This window comes from Eublepharis macularius, chromosome 14 (assembly GCF_028583425.1).
Source record: "Eublepharis macularius isolate TG4126 chromosome 14, MPM_Emac_v1.0, whole genome shotgun sequence".
NCBI lineage: Eukaryota > Metazoa > Chordata > Lepidosauria > Squamata > Eublepharidae > Eublepharis > Eublepharis macularius.
In genome coordinates this window covers 45,390,795-45,407,709 of record NC_072803.1, presented here as the reverse complement: position 1 = coordinate 45,407,709, position 16,915 = coordinate 45,390,795, and the positions used below count along the sequence as shown (strand labels likewise).

At 44.5% G+C, this 16,915-nt stretch overlaps 1 protein-coding gene across 2 annotated transcripts in view; it reads left to right on the top strand.

The window, feature by feature from the left end:
* Positions 1-16,915, top strand: part of MAPKAP1 (MAPK associated protein 1) — a 186,789-nt gene that overhangs the window by 100,289 nt on the left and 69,585 nt on the right. For both annotated transcript variants that reach the window (XM_054997531.1, XM_054997529.1), the window contains exons 6-7: positions 1,323-1,499; positions 14,664-14,773. In XM_054997531.1, the coding sequence (XP_054853506.1) occupies positions 1,323-1,499; positions 14,664-14,773 (287 nt within the window). The remainder of the gene's footprint in view (positions 1-1,322; positions 1,500-14,663; positions 14,774-16,915) is intronic.

Below are 16,915 nucleotides of genomic sequence, written 5' to 3'. Positions count from 1 at the left end.
TATTAATTAATTTAAGCATCACTCATGCAATTAAAACTTCCAAATTTAAACTGCCGAGTTTAGAAACCCTTGCTCCTTGTGAACAGTTAGGCAGCTCTCCATATCAAACTGGAAGCAAACAAAATGCTGGCAGCATAGCAAAAAGAATCAAGTGCAGCAGACTGGATTGGAATAGATCTCTTTTATTATCTTATAAGAAACAAATGAGAAAAGTTCAGAGACCCACCCAAGTTTGAATCCCCATTCTTCCTTCATTGGGTGACCGTGGATCAGTCACCCGCTCTCAGCCTAACCTACCTCACAAGGTGGTTATTGTGCGGGTACAATGGAGGCACAGAGAACAATGTTGTAAGCTGCTTTGTGGTCCCCATGGGGGAGGAAAGCAGGGTATAAATAAAGCGATGAAGACCAAATTGAGGGTCTGTGAGCAGAGGATGAACTTGTGGGAAATTCTTTCTTCCTCCCCCCTTCCCGTAAGTGCCATAGCTTGTGACTGCTGAGCTTGTTAGATGAAAAGCTTCCTTCTTACCTAGTCTTCAACCTCAGCAGTCTACATCTATCTCATAGCTGCCCTTTAGCACTAAGGGGTGACTTCCTGAGCTAAGTGAGCAGACAGCTACTCATCTAGCCCTGAGCCTGTGGAACTGTTTAGGGAAGAGGCTGCAGGTAGCTGTGTTCATCAAAAGCAAGATCCAAAAGCAAAACCCATACCGTGCCTTTTATTAGGACCAAACTAAAAGTATACCAATCAGTGGGCAAGTTCTCTAGGACTATAACAAAACGTTTGGGGGGAAGCTGTGCTTTTGGGGGGGGGAGGTGTATTGGGAGTGGAGGAGGTTGCAAATATGTGAGAACTTAGTGTGTCTTGTCCTTTCTCCTCCTGGTCTGCCTTCTTGCCCCCAACCCAGTTGTGCAGACACCAGTTATCATCAAAGGCATCCCCTTGCCCCTGATTAAAGACCCTCTTTTTGCTGCACAGATCTCAGTGCTGTGATAGGAACTGAAAAGGAGAAAAAACATGCAGAACTGTCCCTTGTGTTCCCCTGCAGGCTTGATTGAATCCTCTTGGCACAGGGAAGGACTGTGGCCCAATAGTAGAGCTTGTGCTTCTTATGCAGAATGTCTCAGGTTCAGTGCCCAAGTTGTCCAGTTAATAGATCTCAGGTAGCTAGGCTGAGAGAGACCTTAGCTTGAAATTGGAGGGCAGGAGGGGGGGGGCAAGATCTGCTGTCGGCGAAAGTAGGTGATCCTAGGCTAGGCTGACCAGGGTTTTGATGTGTTAGAAGGCAGCTTCATATATTCACCTTCTTGTTCTATTTCAGCGACAATGTCAATGCTTACTGTCTCCACATTGCTGAGGACGATGGCGAAGTGGACACGGATTTTCCTCCCTTGGATTGCAACGAGCCCATTCACAAGTTCGGCTTCAGCACTCTGGCTCTGGTTGAGAAATACTCATCACCTGGCTTGGCTGCCAAACAGTCACTCTTTGTCCGAATGTGAGTTCCGTTTTTACATTACCTGAACCCCTGGGCCACAGTCTTCCCCCCCCCCTCCCCTCTCCAGACGCTTCCTTTCTTAGCCACTGGGGAGGCAGCTAATGACAGAGAGAGAGAGAGCAGGTGGAGCTCTACTCCTCTGGCCATCTCATTGCCTTCCAGTCATTACTCCCTTCCTGCCTGCCACTATGTTCCTTCAGAGGAAGGAGACTTAAAGCAGGAAGTTGGAAGGGATAACAGTGGTGGATGTTTCAGGGCTATTTATAGGATCACCCATCCAGAAAGAATCCCCTAGACCCGTACTTCAAGTATTTGTCTCCAGACTGTCTGAAATCTATGCCAAGAAAAGCAGGACTTTCGAACCTACATAAGTTATAGAAAAATACATATGTATGCGTTTCATATCTGTCTTATATCTCTTTATTCCACCCTTGTATATAACGTGTATATAACTCCCTATTGTGCATGAGTGATCCTTCCGTCCCTGAGCCACGGGGGAGGTTCAGGTGGAGCTGTGCAGGACCCTGATGCTTGCCTGCACCCTCCCATCCCCCCAGTTTTCCCATCTCTGCCACCCAAGTTCCAGCTCTGTCTCACCTCTAGCTTTGGTGGTTTTGCAAGGCCCTACCCCATGTAGTTTCAAGCTTACCTCTGCTGTCATTAGAAACTTTTAAAAAAGTGATATCCTCGGGATGGCAGGATTTTAGTCCATTGGCACCTTAGAGATTGACAAGATTTTCAGGGTTGTAAGCGTTCAAGAGTCTGAAGAAGGGAGCTCTGATTCTCAAAAGGTTTACGCCCTGAAAATCTTGTCGTTCTCTAAGGTGCCCTGGACTCAAATCTTGCTTTTCTACTGCAGACCAACACAGCTTCCCACCTAAAGCTATCCTCAGGGTGGTGAATTCAGTGGTAAGACTCTCTGCTGACTTTATGCAGTCCTGACTGCGGTGTATCACAAGCAGGGGAACGGGCACAAAGAAAGTGATTTGGCACAATGAATTAGAGGAAGGGATATGTTTCTAACAATTGACCAATCTTTTTGTTGTTCACTTGGTACCCAAGTTATTTCGCCAGTCTACTTTGCATGCATGAGCAAGAAAAATGTTGTAAGGAATCCTGGGGACTGGAGCCTCAGTTGGTCTTCTTATGGCATAAAGCTACAGCGTGACTTGGCCCATCTCACAATTTACATTAAACAACACTGAGCCGTGTTTCTTTAAGTCAGAGCTCCATTTTAAGAATCTTCTTCTAGATAGGCTTGTTTTGAAGAGCAAAATCACACTGCAGCATCAGAAGCAAAGTGTGTGTTGGCAAGAGTGTAAATCTTGCGAGCTTTAAGCAGCGGATAATACATCTGTGAATAACATGTGAATGTGATGCATAAAACAATAGGGTACGTGTGTGTAAAAACATCCTTTCTGTTCTGTGGCAAATACAAACATTGTCACTGTCCTGGTGAATTCCGGCCATGGGAATGGATCAGACTCAGTGTTTGTAAATCTGACTTGATTTCTCTCTCGGCAAGGGCTGTGTCTGGGGAGAAGCAAAGATTTTCCATGTGTATGTTTAGAAATTACTGAAGTAAGAAATAAATGGATGGCTCCCTTATCTACCTGCTACAGAATTTTTTAAAAGATCCTGATAAATCCAGAGGGCTGAAAATTTGGCACTTAGGCAAGTTGTGGCCATACTAAACCTACTTGCATACACTTTTAAGGCAGATCAGTGTTTCACATACACCCTGCAAGGCCAGGATTAACTTTTCTCCAGCCAGAGATGATGATGACGACGACGACGACGACGGCATCTAGCCATCTCCTTCCATCAGTGAGGTGTAAAGAAACCACTCTTTTTTTTCTGTTGACTCAGTGAGGTGCAAACAAATGCTCTCTTCTAGTAGCTCAACGTGGCATGAGCTTTTCAAGGGATCTCCTGTTATAAATTAAATTGCTTAGTGATTATTTATTTTCTTCCTCTATGAACTTGCCTTTAGCTTCTAGCAATCTGGGGGTTATTTTGGAGCCAGAGCCACTTTTTTGAACCTACCCCATGCCCCCTAGCATGGAGTCGTCAGTTTGGGTGCCTGAAAGAAGTGGAATTTGTAAATGAACTTGTAAGCTTTTTAAAAAATGCTTAATTTCATACAGCTCTGGTGTAAACACATGAAGCCCCCTTATACTGAGTCAAACCATCAGTTCTCCTAACCCAATACTGCCTGTTTTAACAAGCAGCAGCTCTTCGAGATCTTTCCCAGCCCTGCTTTTCTGAGATCTAAAAGTTGAACCTGGAACTGGCAGCATTCAAAGCCTTGTGTTCTGCACCTTAGTTATGGCCACCCATACCTTCAGTCCATGTGGCGGAGATTTGGCAAATCTCAATGGGAAAGGGCTCCTACAGGGGGCACCTATAGGGGGACACTGTTCTACATTCCCATCCTGTTCCAGGATGGCATTCGAATGCAGTAATTGAGGGCATTCTTAATCAGTCTAAGAGATTGCAGTGTAGTGAGAGCCGGTATGTAAGGGCCCAAGCTTTTTAGACCCTTGTTATTTAAAGCCAGCAGTTGGAGTCAATCCCAGAAGACCATGATGACACAGTAATATTCACTATAACACCAGTATCCTGTGACAGAACAGCAGCCCTTGTTGGGGGGGGGGGCGTTACAGTTTGCCCCAGTTCTGCTGGCAGCTGCTTAGGGGCAGTTTCACTGGTAGACTACATGCATTTCATGGAGAAGGTCCCATATTTAAGCTGCAGCATCTTCAGTTAACACAGGCAGCTGGGTTGAGAGAGGCCTCTGCTTGAGACCTTGGAGAGTGACTCCCAGCCAGAGTCCGTGAAACAGTCTGCTGGGTGGACCAGTGGCCTGACTTGTTATAACTTCATACATTCCGACATAGACATGAGGAGCTGCGAAACATTACTCCTTGCTGCGTGGACTAACCGCAATATTAAATATCCATCACTGGTCCCACATTCATATTAAATCTACTCTCTGAGGTGACATAATTGGCCCAGCTAACAATCAGGGGGCTGGTTGGGGAACTTGATTCAGCAGAAGCAGTTTGCAAAACTTTACGCAGCAAAGACTTCTGCCAAAGCAAACTCTCAGCCACTGAAGTTTGCTTATAAATACAAGTGGGAAGAGGTTGGGAGTAGCCTACAGCGAGTTTAATATTCTGAGCTGAGAGTAATGTCTTTGTGGTTATGGAGAGTAGTAAATAATTGAGTTTGATTAGGGAGAGGCACCTCATTATCCCCCCACCTGTGCCCAGCTGGTAGGGGAGGGTCGAAATGAAGCCATTAGCTGTCTCTCTTACTGGCATCTCCAAGCGCTCAAATACATCTGTGTCTTATTTTCTTTTCTGGCACAATCAGTCGAGCAAGCTAAGCAGGCATGACCGAATTTGGCAAGTTCCAAGGACTCTGGCAAAGTTGTACAAGGAGAAGACAGAGGGCAGCCATTCTGGCTTTGGAAGTGGCCATTAGTCTGGCGAGCTGGTGGCTTTTGGAAAGGGACAAAATGGGATGCCTTTGGTCCAGAGTTTCCCCAGCAAACCGCTTTGATTTTCAAGCAGGATTTTTCTAAGCCAAGTCTAACCTAGTGCTTGCCATCCCGTAAGCATTAACTCATAGCTAGTGAAGACGGGGCTGCTGGGCTCCTCCTCAGCAATTCTTGGGCCAGCCCTTTTAGGGTTTTGCCCCATTCTGCACAGACATGAACATAGTTTTAAGGGTTTTGTAACACAACTGCCTGGGGACTCCCAAACTGAATACTCAAGGCATCTATCCTGCCATTCCCTACCTGTTTGTAACACAGTATGAGCATAGTGCTTAACCAACATAGATGTGAAAGAAATGAGTGTGGAACTAAATGTTAACTGAAACATAGCTGCTTCTGAAAATGCAGTGGCCCCTCCTCAGTAAAGCATAGCAAAAGAAGTATGATGCAATGTCATTGTGTCTTGAGTGCTTCTACTTTTCCTCTCACAGTAACAGTAGCAGTAGCCAGTGATGGCAGGTTGGAGCAGGAAAATGCACAACTTGATGACAGAAGATCAGAAATTATTTACTCGCTTGATTCAGGATTGCCATTTTCAGCAGCAACCCTGCGTGTTTGTCTGCATGGAACATCTAAGTCAGATGCTTAGTAGCTAAGCCAGATACTAAGTGTGGGTAACACAAATGGTTCCAAGCTTAAAAAAAATTCTTCCAGGGAAAATTCAGTTCACATAATCAACAGTGCATTGTATCAAGGAAAGGTTCTAATCCACGTTGGGGGGAAAAATCAAAGCACGATTTTATCACTATTATGGAAGCTGTTAATCTACAGTTCAACAGGAGTTGGATCATTCACAGGCATCAGTCTGAAGCATGTAGTTCAGAGGTGAAAAGGCAGCGTATAGCTGCGTAGTTCCTGTACAGAGTCTCTGTTAGAATATGTTAGGTTATTTAATTTTGATCAGCACTTAAGATCTCTTCTAAAATTCAACTGTCATCTGACTTTTCACTCCATATTGGGGAGTGGTTGAAAGAACATAATTTGGAGGGAGAGGATATTTTCTACAGTTTTGAAAAGTACCATCCCGCAGAAGGATTGTTTGGAAATTGGCAGTTTGGCAAAAAAAGTTTACTTATTTGTTTGCTATTACTCTGTCCTTTACTTGACAATGACATCATTCGGCCTCAGTGATGTCGTCATATAACCAAATCGCATCGGTCCTGTCGCACAGTGTCATCATCCCTTTTAATATGTGATCCTTGCTTGGCTTGACTACAGTCAGTTTTTTGACTGTCAGGGAAGAAACTTTTGCATAGTGCGCTTTGGAAGGAAGAGTATAAATCCCCTGAAGAAATAAATTCCAATGAATTAACCGTGTTAGTCTGTTGAAGATCCTCTAGCACTTTAAAGATTAACAGAATTAAAATTAAACTCAAAATAAATATAATAAAAAACCAAGAGGGGAAAGTGTGTACAAGCAGCAGCAGCTAGGGGCCAAAATGGCATCAAAAAGAATAAAAAGGTTAATCCTTATCCGTTGCAAGTATTTTCTGGCAGTGTGCTCCCTCCTGCCTAATAAAACTGGAGGTATATTTGGCATAGTCCTACTGTCAATTAACAGCTTCCATAATAATGATAAAATCATGCTTTGATTTTGTCCCCAACATGGATTAGAACCCTTCCTTGTTCTACAAGTATACATGATGGAAAGAGAGACAGCTTTAGTCATTGTTCAACAATTATATCGAGATATAGTTGAAATAAACAATAACTGATCCACAATTACAGGCTGGATCAAATCAGTATACCATGTAGGCTAGCAACCAGTGGTGCATTTGCAGGAGAACATTCTGGAATCCCAAAGTTCTGCACTTGTACAGGATCTCAGGATACACCTACCCCAGATGAAGCCCACTTAGTAGCCAGATTAACTTGCATCTGCCATTTTCTGGCCAAGGCACCAAAATACCTTGGGCCTGTCTACCACTGGTAATTGCTACTTCCATGTACTAAAATAGTGTCACGCACAACAGCATATACACACATCTTTCATATTCCACTCTTGTTCTGTGTTTTATCTTGAGGGTCCCACTTGGGACTGTAAGAAAGGATGTATTTTTTTTTAATGAAAAAGACCATCACTGGGCAAAAGCATCCACCTAGAAGCTTCTAAGAGGCTGGAGGGTATCCAGGGCGACTGAATCAAGTTGAACTTTGCCCTGGAACCTGGACTTCCAACCAATGTTCTTTTCACCAGTGGGCTGAGCCACCAGAGGAATGTTTTGTGCGCAGACTTAAAGAGAGAATAAGCAGCAACCCTTATTTGTTTCTCTCTCTCGTTTTTTCTCTGAGTGTTAATGGATTTGGCCGAGCCAAGCCCAAGGGTGAGGTGCTGCACATTTTTCCGAGGCGCCGGAGTTCTCGTTTGGCTCTCTTTCTCTCCCCTGTTTTTTCATTTTCCCTCTCCTGAACCTTGCCACCCTGGCTCCAGCGTCGAGGCTGTAAAGGAAGATGGAAAGCCAAGTTACCTCAGAATGATCACTATCATTAACATTCACGGGGGGTTCACTCATCATTTCTGACTGCACAGACATGGCAGCCGCTATGAAGCGTCCACAGGTGTAGCACGATGATACATATTACATTGTGCCACAATGGATTTATGTATTCTGTAACAAAAGAAAAGTGTAATGAAAAAATACAGAAGGTAATCCTTTATTCCTCCACTGTGCAATTTATCAGTAATGCCGGCGGATGATAAGTGCCAGGGATTTTCCTTTGCTTGATTTAACCTTGTCACCCAGGTATGTTTTCGTAAAATGATTGGGAGGGAAGAATGTTAGGGGGAAGCCAACAGAAGGGGTTTCTCCTGGTCTAGTGTTTTCAAAAAATACAGAGAAGAAAATGCTAATTTTTTAATTGGTGAGATGATACCTGTGGCCATGTTTACTCAGAAACAGAGACCCTGTAAGTTTTGATCCCTTTTGCTTAATAACTAGAACTCAAGCCATGCAATCAAACTGATTTGCTGTAGCGTCAAGGCTGACAAAAAGAAAGATAATTCATCACACAATGGGTAATTAACCTATGGAACTCAGAGCTTCAAGACGTGGGTGACAGCTATTACCTTATTTTAAAAGAGGCTAGTCCAAATCTAGTGGCTATTTTCCATGATAAAAGAATGTAAGATCACTGCTGGATGAGACCTATTCAGCATCTTGTTTCCCACAGTGGCCAGCCAAGTGCCCTTAGAAGGCCCAGAAGTAAACCAAAGTTCCCCTCTGTTATAGTCCCCAGCAGCTGGTATTCAGAGGTAGACTGCCTCGGGACATGCCATTTATGGACCTAGTCTCCATGCATTTTGCTTAGTCCCCTTTTAAAGACCTGTAGATGATGATAAGCTAAAAGAAAGGCAGTATACCTTTAAATACTAGATCTGAGGATAAAGTACAGGATCAGGCTGCCACCTTTGTGCCTGTTTCTGAACACTAAATGCAGGTTGGAAGAGCACTCAGATAGATGGACTCTGACCTGAACCAGTGTTAGGTCTGATGTTATTAAGGGGTTCTATGTCCCTTCCTGTCTTGGGCGGGGGGGGGGGAGTCCTGAACTGTCAACTTGTGCATCAGGACCCTGTTGAGGGGGGGGGGGGTGCCACAAGCACCAAAATCTGGTTTGAGTGATTTTTACCAAGTATTGTCAGCTTTAATGACTAGAACTTTTTAAAAAAAGCAGTTGAGAGTTCTTTGCCCAGTAGCCAATTCCATGGCGATGCTGGGCAGTTTCAAAATTGCAGCATGCACATATCCTGCATAGATCTATCCAACGGCTGATTTTAACTGCATATGTTTGTTAAATTATCTGGGTGCCTCATGTGCCAGGCCCTGTAAATTTTTCAAAAAGTTCACAGTATAACAAATAAGATGAGGGGGGGAACAGAAAAAAGGAAGAGGACTTGGATGAGGACTGTGTCGAGTGATTCACTCCAGTTCGCTGGACTTGACTTGTGGCACACTAGACAGAAAGATTAGCAGCCAGTGTCGTAGATGGAAACTGCTGGCAACTGCCAGATTTCCAGACTGAAGTCAAGAGAGAGAGGCCAAAGAGCAAAGGGTATGTGTGTGTGCGTGTGCACGCGCGCGCACGCGCACATGACCAAGGAAGCAATATAGAGATTTACAAGTCAGAGAGAGGAGCTGCATCAGAAGAGGAGAGAAGGCAAGATCTGGAATGCAGAAGTTATGCTAGGAGGAATTGTAGGGGGCTCAAGCCCTATAACATCTTCTGAGGGATCTTGAACCATGCCGGAAATGCCGCAGAATCTGACTGCAGACTCTGAAGTACCATTGGCGTGTTCTTCCAGCAAACAGCCCTCCAGGCTAGACCTTGGTTGTCAGCCCAAGACTCTTGACTGACCTTGTGGGTCCACCTGGCCTGGATCCAGAACAAACATCCCAACATTTACAATCTCAAGCTACACTTTCTATTCCACAGCCTTTGCCAAGCCCTCGCTTTACTGAACAGTTCTGCTAAATATAGTCAAACATGCGGGGCTTTCTCCCCCCTCCCCCAGCACTTCCCTTCCCCCCCCCTTATTTTGCTTTGATCAGTTAAAATAAACTTTTCAAGATTGGTTCTGGGACAGGCTCCAGATTCTGAGGTAAAGGATGGCCGAGGTTCAGCCATGATTCAGAATTGCTCAGAGCAATTAACTTGACAGTTCTCAGGCTGTAGAGTTCACAGAGGACAGGTGTGTCCAAGTTAATACAGAATTGAATCCAGCAGCAGTGGGGGGTTGTGGTTGGGGGCATTGCTCTTGAAAATGGGCCAGTCATGGGTATGGAGGGGGGGACATGGATGATGGGGAGGGCTCTCCAATAACGCTTACAAAGCCAAGTAAGTTCGTTGCCATTTTATTTACATCACTTCCCCTTTTGGTGTTACTTGAAAGGTCTTCAAGCCCAGTTGATATGATCAGCAGAATCAAAGGGGTTTTTCTGGACTGAACCACTTCTGGCTGCTTGCAGGGAGAGTGCATGCAGCAATACTCCTCTGTTGGGGTGGGGGACCTCTCTGCACTTAGAAAAAGAGCGTGTCTGGAAATAGACCAAACATGCTCCTTCTCCTTGATACACTGTTTTCCATGTGCATGGAGGGGTTTCAGAGGTGAGGAAACATTTAAATGTATGATGTCACACCCCTAGCAACTTGAAGTTGCCCTGTCTAGGAAAAGGCTTGGTTCTGTTTTTTGTTTTTTTATTAAGTAGTCTTTTCTTTTGAGTCAACACCTTTTATGAATGCTTTAAAATAGCAGAGAGAGAGATTTTTTTTCCCCACTCGCCCTTTTCCTGCTTTTCTGAGTGAGCACTTTGCCTGTCTCCTATATATTCATGTCACCTTGCTTTCTGTATTTAAACTCATTTTCTTAACATTTGCTTTGGAGTTTGGCCAAGCACTGCAGTTGGTGCCACAACGTACCATGCAAGCCTCCGTTCTCAAACTTTGTTCTTTTCTGAGCTGTTGTTGAACATGGAAGAAAAGGTTTAGGCCTTTGTGCCTGCAGCCAAGTTCAGCAAGCGTTGCTGTTTTAATGAACTTAAACTGGGGGAAGGGGCAGGCAGCTGCTGAAGTCAGGGTGGGGAGTATACGTAGTCTATGGAAAATGGCAAAAACTGGTTGAATTTAAATTCATGATGCTGAAATTTAGTTTATAAACGTAAGGCCTACCTACATGTGATACTGGCACTCCGTTTCTCTCACAGAGCAGTCAGTAGAATCCTGCCTACCTGATTTCATATCGCTGTAAAGCAAGAGAATTGTTTTTTAAGTCAGGTGGAAGTTCAGGGAATGGCACCCCCACCCCAGAATGGATATGCTCCGACTGTTCCTTAATTAAAAGAAGCTGCAAGGTAGGGAGATAACTAAAATAGAAGTTGTCGGTTTGGGGTTATTTAGGGGTTGCAACACAGCAAGGGGATCTCCAGATTTTTTTTTAGCAACATTCCTGAGCCTTCAAAAATTGTGATTTTTCTCCCCCAAACAGATTCTTTTTTCCTTTCCATTCCTGTTCTTTCTTTTCTCCCTTCTGATGTCTTTATTGTGTAACTGTCCCTGCAAGGTTGCCGTCCATGCACCTGGCAGGCTGTTTGTTTATTTCATGCAAGATGTTTTTGATAGGGGTGTGCTCTGAGAAAAAAAATTGTTGTAAATTTGGATCCAGCATTTGGGGGGGATGGGGGGGAGCCAATACCATGATTACTGATTTTTGGGTAGGGCATTGCTGGTCCAAGATTCAAATCTGTGGTTTTTTGTTTGTTTGTTTTTGTTGGGGGACCAGTTCTAGAAATTCAGGACTATTATTTTCAATGCAGAACTGATTCAAGGGACAGCTGGGACAGCTGTGTTAAAGATAATGGTACCAGATTTGCACAAAACAAAATCCTTCTTCCAATCTAAAGGCACCCTTCCCCCTCCAAATTTCAAGCAGAATATACAAAGGGGTTTGGTTTTACAGACCCCCTGAAGAGGTGCCTCTCAGTACAGGTGCACTTCTCTCCACTGGTTCCTACTGACGGGGGGGGGGGGGGCGGCGTGGTGGGGCACAGTGGCTGCAGAATGTCTGTGGCCCAGCAGCAGAGCCCCAGCCACTAGCATTTTTTAAAAAAAATCCTGTCTGCATCCATTTTTTTATTTTGAAAATTGTTTGGATTTTTTTAAAAATGTATGTGATTGCTTATGGTAAATCAGTCATCTAATTGCTATGAGACACGTCTTCCACTGTAGGGCGCCTTGACTAGTACTACTGCTTAAGGAATTCCTGGAGGAAGAGGAGGCAGCCAAGGGCTGGGGCATGGGAGTCTGAGGGCTAAGCTACATGATATGTTTGTTGACGAGTTATCTCTGCATTCACTACTTTGATTAGAGTCACACATCAGCTTCAATAATGTCACCTTAAAAACCATAGAAGCTGATTTTTGCTGACAGGGGACAGCACAGGTGGAGACAGGGCTCTTGCTCCCCCCCCCCCCCCGCCCCAGCCTTTTCCCTGATTCTAAAGAACCCCCATCAGATACTTACTTGTATAAATTTGGAGCTGCACACACAGTGGCCTGAGCATTCATAGCTGGACACAGGCTCCTTCCTGGAAATTCCTTCTCTGGGGATTGTCTCCAAAGGTGGTGGGCTAGGAGGACTCACCTCCTGATCCCTTGCAAGGATCTGAGTGGGAAATGCCATTGCCTGGGAAATCAGGACAATCAAAGAAAAACAAGATGCCTGAAGCATCTAACGGTATACAGTAAGCATTCAAACACGAAAAACAACATGGATTTTTCAAGGGGTGTTTTTCATAATGCCTAAGAATCCCAGATTGTGTTACCATTCTCGGAGAGTCATGGTAACAGCTCAAAACAGATTTTTGTGTATGTTTTCAGCTCAGGAATTTTAGAATTTAAGCCCCTAGGTTTTGTCCTGCTTTTTCAAAGCATGGAGTGACTTACAAAAATAAGCACAGTTCAACATCTTCAAAACAAAATATGAATACTGTAAAATGTGTGCCAGTCCCACTGTGTGCTTTTCAACATTCCAGCTGTGATACTTCACCAAGCTGTACAGGCTCCCTCTGCAGCCAAGAGATCTAAGCGCACCCCCATTCCCATTCCATACGGCAAGAATCCAGCTGACTGTTGAAAGGATCCAGCAGTATATGCAGAATTCTGAGACTTGGCTGGTGTTTTAACAGAGAAGAAGAAGAGAACATTTCTTGTCCTCACAGGTTGTAGAGGGGGGTGGAGTTTGGGTATTTTTCTAATAATATTCACAATATTCTATAGTAGGAAGACCCGAGTTGGTATTCAAGGTGCATATCTCCCTGCCCTTCTTCATGGTGGCAAGACCATTTTTGCCCTCTTTACTTTGTTGCATGCATGAGGAGATACTACAAATAGAGAGCTGACTACACAAAGAAAGATTTGAAGCAGTGGGCAGGACTTTTGTAAAGGCTGGCAGGTATGAGAATGAAGTAAGGTGCGCTGCTCTAGCAGAAGTAAAGCATCCTCTTATTAGAGATGACCAGATCAGAATATTAGGGAGTCTTCCAACCCACAAAAACTGTGTGGAGTGGAATGTTCCTGTTTCTCCTCTAGCTGCAGCCCACTAAGCTTACTGAAATTTTATTTCTGGCAATCAGCAGACCTTCAGGAACAGTAAAGGGGGCAAAGTGAGGGTCTGCAATTGGGAGGGAGGATCCATGGAAATTGCTGCCCCCACTTCTGCATGCAAAATGCAATTCCATCACAGAAACTGCATGGTGGATATACAACCTTTTTCTTTTTTTTTTTTGGACACACAAGGCAAGCATTGAATTGAAGAAGGAATGGGGGAGGGTAGAGCTGAGAAAGAGGCAGGTAAGAGGTCATGTAGAGTGGTGGTTTGCAAACCCCTGAGGAACCCTTTCCATGTCAGTTTGTAGGCCATGGAACTTTTGCACATTGCAGAGGTTTCCAGGGAATGTTCTGGAATGCACATTCAGTTTACTTGGGACACTGCCCAGCCCTATTAGGCCTCAGTATCACCTACTGTAATCTCAGTGTGTACCTTAAAGCTTCTTTAACGCTCCTCCAAAGCTGTACACTGTAGGGGAAGATCAGTAGAGGTGGGGAAACCACCTTCAGGTGATGCCAGGCCATCCTTGCCAATCCTCTTATCATTAAAGAAAGAGACTCCAGATCAACTTTGGAGCAGCCTCAGGATTCCCTGCTGCATGGTTTAGAAATCATTGGACTTGAGCTGTAGAAACATGCAGCAAGAATGTCTTTTGGACCTGTTGGACCTGAATAGTGAACTACCTGAGCCTGCCCTATGTTAAAGGCTTGGAGACCAGAAAATATCTAATGCTCTATGCAGATGTTCCAGAGATATAGTTGATTGGCAGGAATAAATTCCTGGAAGCTTTTGCTGTGCTGTTCTCATACGTCTTGCTAGATAGGGTTCATTTTTCTCTGCTTGCAGTGCTTCTGGGTCCAGACCTGCACCTGGATTCCCAGGTGACAGGGACAAATTCCAGATGTGTTACTGTTGTAGCAAAAACAAGAGAGTCCTGTGGCACCTTATACATTAACAATTTTATCATGACACAAGGTTTGTGTGTTTAACGCCTGATTTTAGAGCTTGGTGGAGTGAGTCTACAGCGTACAAGTTTTAAAAGTATGGGTTTTTAAAATTTTGTTTTAGACATTTCTGTGATAATCAGCAAATATAACACTTATCAACAGGGCAATTGAAAATCAAAATAAATAAGATCTTTGCAAAAATGCATTCTGTTCATATTCTTTTACTCTAATAGTAATACTTCATGGCAAAAAATCAAAGAAAATGCAAGAGGAACATGTGTGTTGATTCTGTGTAGAGGACAGATGACTTCCTGCATATAGTGCTCCCAAACTTATGGAAACTGCTTTCTGTAGTGATAGAAACCATTTGCCGTCACATTGGAATCTTAGTTATCTTAGAAGAATCCCCCCCTTCCTTCCCTGTCCTTGAAATCATCCAGTACTGGATAACAGTCCCAAGACTTTGCCTGCCATAAGCTGCCCTCTGGTGACCATTTTGCGATAACGTGGTCTGACCATGTTTGTGTGTGTCTGTCTCTCTCTCCCTCTCAGAAATGCTGCTCATGGATTCTCGCTTATCCAGGTGGACAGCATGAAGGTCACCATGAAGGACATCTTACAAAAGGCCTTGAAGCGTAGGAAAGGATCCCAGCGAGGCTCAGGTGGGAGCACTTATCCTACACATTCTAGGTGTTGCTTTGTCACCATCTTGTTTCCTTTTCTTAGAAATCTATTTGTTGATGCTGCCGTGGAAAACGCTAATTTGCTTTTCCCAGTGAGCAGTACAAATAATTTCTCCTCCTCAGCACAACTCCCAGCTGTTTTGTACACATTGATTTGTCCTTTTCCAGGTATTTAACAGGAGAGATACTAACCATGAGGGTGAAGGCCTAGTATTGATGGCAAAAGCCCGAATCTTGATTTTGTGATTATCGTCTCTTTTGCTGCCAACAACCTTGTCACGGTAAAGACCAAAGGCTAGTGTTCTTCATGTGAGAGAAACTGCAAAAATGGGTGGGGGTCTTTGCTTTTTCACAGCTTATGTACACTTTTTTATGATTACTGTCAGAGGTGGATAGGAATTGAAACTGTTAATCTATAGATGCGCCTCTGCCTATCATGGTAGTACTTAATAGCAGGTAAAATAGGTGCTTTTCAGGACTTTCAGAATGCCACCGTTATCCCAGACGGCACAGATGCCAAATGTCACAGTAGTTATTTGGGTGCAAGTTTCATTAATATTAGAGACCCTGAAGGATACGTCTTGTGTTACCTTTTCCTGCATGCACCTTTAAGGTAGGAAAGTCTTTGCAATGCCAGAAGATCCCAACAAATATCAGCACATGGTGATGGTACACCAAATATCCAGGGTTGAGGATTTCAGCATTCAGAAATGACGGCTCCCAGACTCATCTGGGAGCTCGAGTTGCGGGCGATGCGGGGGAGGCGAGCAGGGACATGGCATGGTGGCTGCCATGTTGTGGAGGGGCGGGGAGTGACCAGGGGCCAGGTGAGCACGCCCAGGCACATCCGATGCGGGCCCCTGATCTGAGAAGCTTGCCCACGCCCCTCGGCACTTGGCTCGTGGCGGCATCCCACTCAGCCCTCCCTTTTGTCACAACTTTGGAGCGAGTAAATAGCAGATTGGGGCATTGGGCACCGATCCATTTGGGGGAAACAGGGCCCTCAGGCTCAGTTTCCCTATTATGGGGATCCCCATAAGGGGTCTGGGGAGTGAGGAATGGCCGGTGCATGCCCAGTCGGGGGCTGTCAGTCTGCCTCACTTCCAGGTGGCAGGGGATGATTCACGCAGGGGTGTACACCCACGTGGCATCCCACTGACTGTCATCCCATGGTTCCCCCCTCAGCAGGGGTCAGGGTGTGTGTGGGTCATCGGCTTGGCAGGCGGGTCAGCTGATGTTCGGATCCATGCCCTATGCACGCCTTTGCTCCCTGAGCTGTAATCTCAATAAAGTTGTGGCCTCTTTACCTCCAGCTTTGTGTCCGTGTGGTTTTTGTCGCCGTGCCCCCTCCCCGCTCTCCTCCCCCACTCAGCACTCGCCTGCAAACAAATGAGTCTTTCACCACAGCCCTCTTGTGATTCTTTACACATGTGTTAAAATGTGGGGTGGGTAAACATGATGTTGGACCCTGCTTGTAATTCCAAATACACATGTTTACGATCATAGGTCTAGGGCATTTTCACAATCAACACTGAGAACCATATTTTAACTTCTCATGTTTGTAAATCAAATAAGAAAGCCGTTCAGATCAAAACGCTTTCAACATCCTTCTCATCTGTTTTGTATACGATGTTCATGCCATTCAGAAATGACATGCTTAAGGCTTCAGTACTTCTACCACTTTTCTGGCAAGTAAGCTCCATTGAACATAGTGGCACTACCTTCTATAAAAATATACACACAATTGCACTGTAAAGATTTTTTTGCAAAATCCTTTTAAAATTATAATTGCAGATCTGCAGTTCTTTTGTGACTGTAGGTCTGTGCTTTCTGTCCACATTAGTAGGTATGTCCTTAAAGTCCCAAGGCTGAGAAAATCCTTCCCAACATCGGGAAATAATTATGGTGAGAAATGGCATGGGGTCTTGTCACGCCACAAAGAACTTTAATATAAACCTATCTTATAGACTAGGTGGAGATAAGCATCTTGTCTTGGTTAAATGAATGAAACAGTCCTTATTCCCTCTCCCTCCTCCACCTTACCTCCTCTCCCCCTTTAGTTTTAAGTGCATTGGAAAAAGAACATAATTCCCCGCCCAGGGTTCTGTTTAGAAAAAGTAG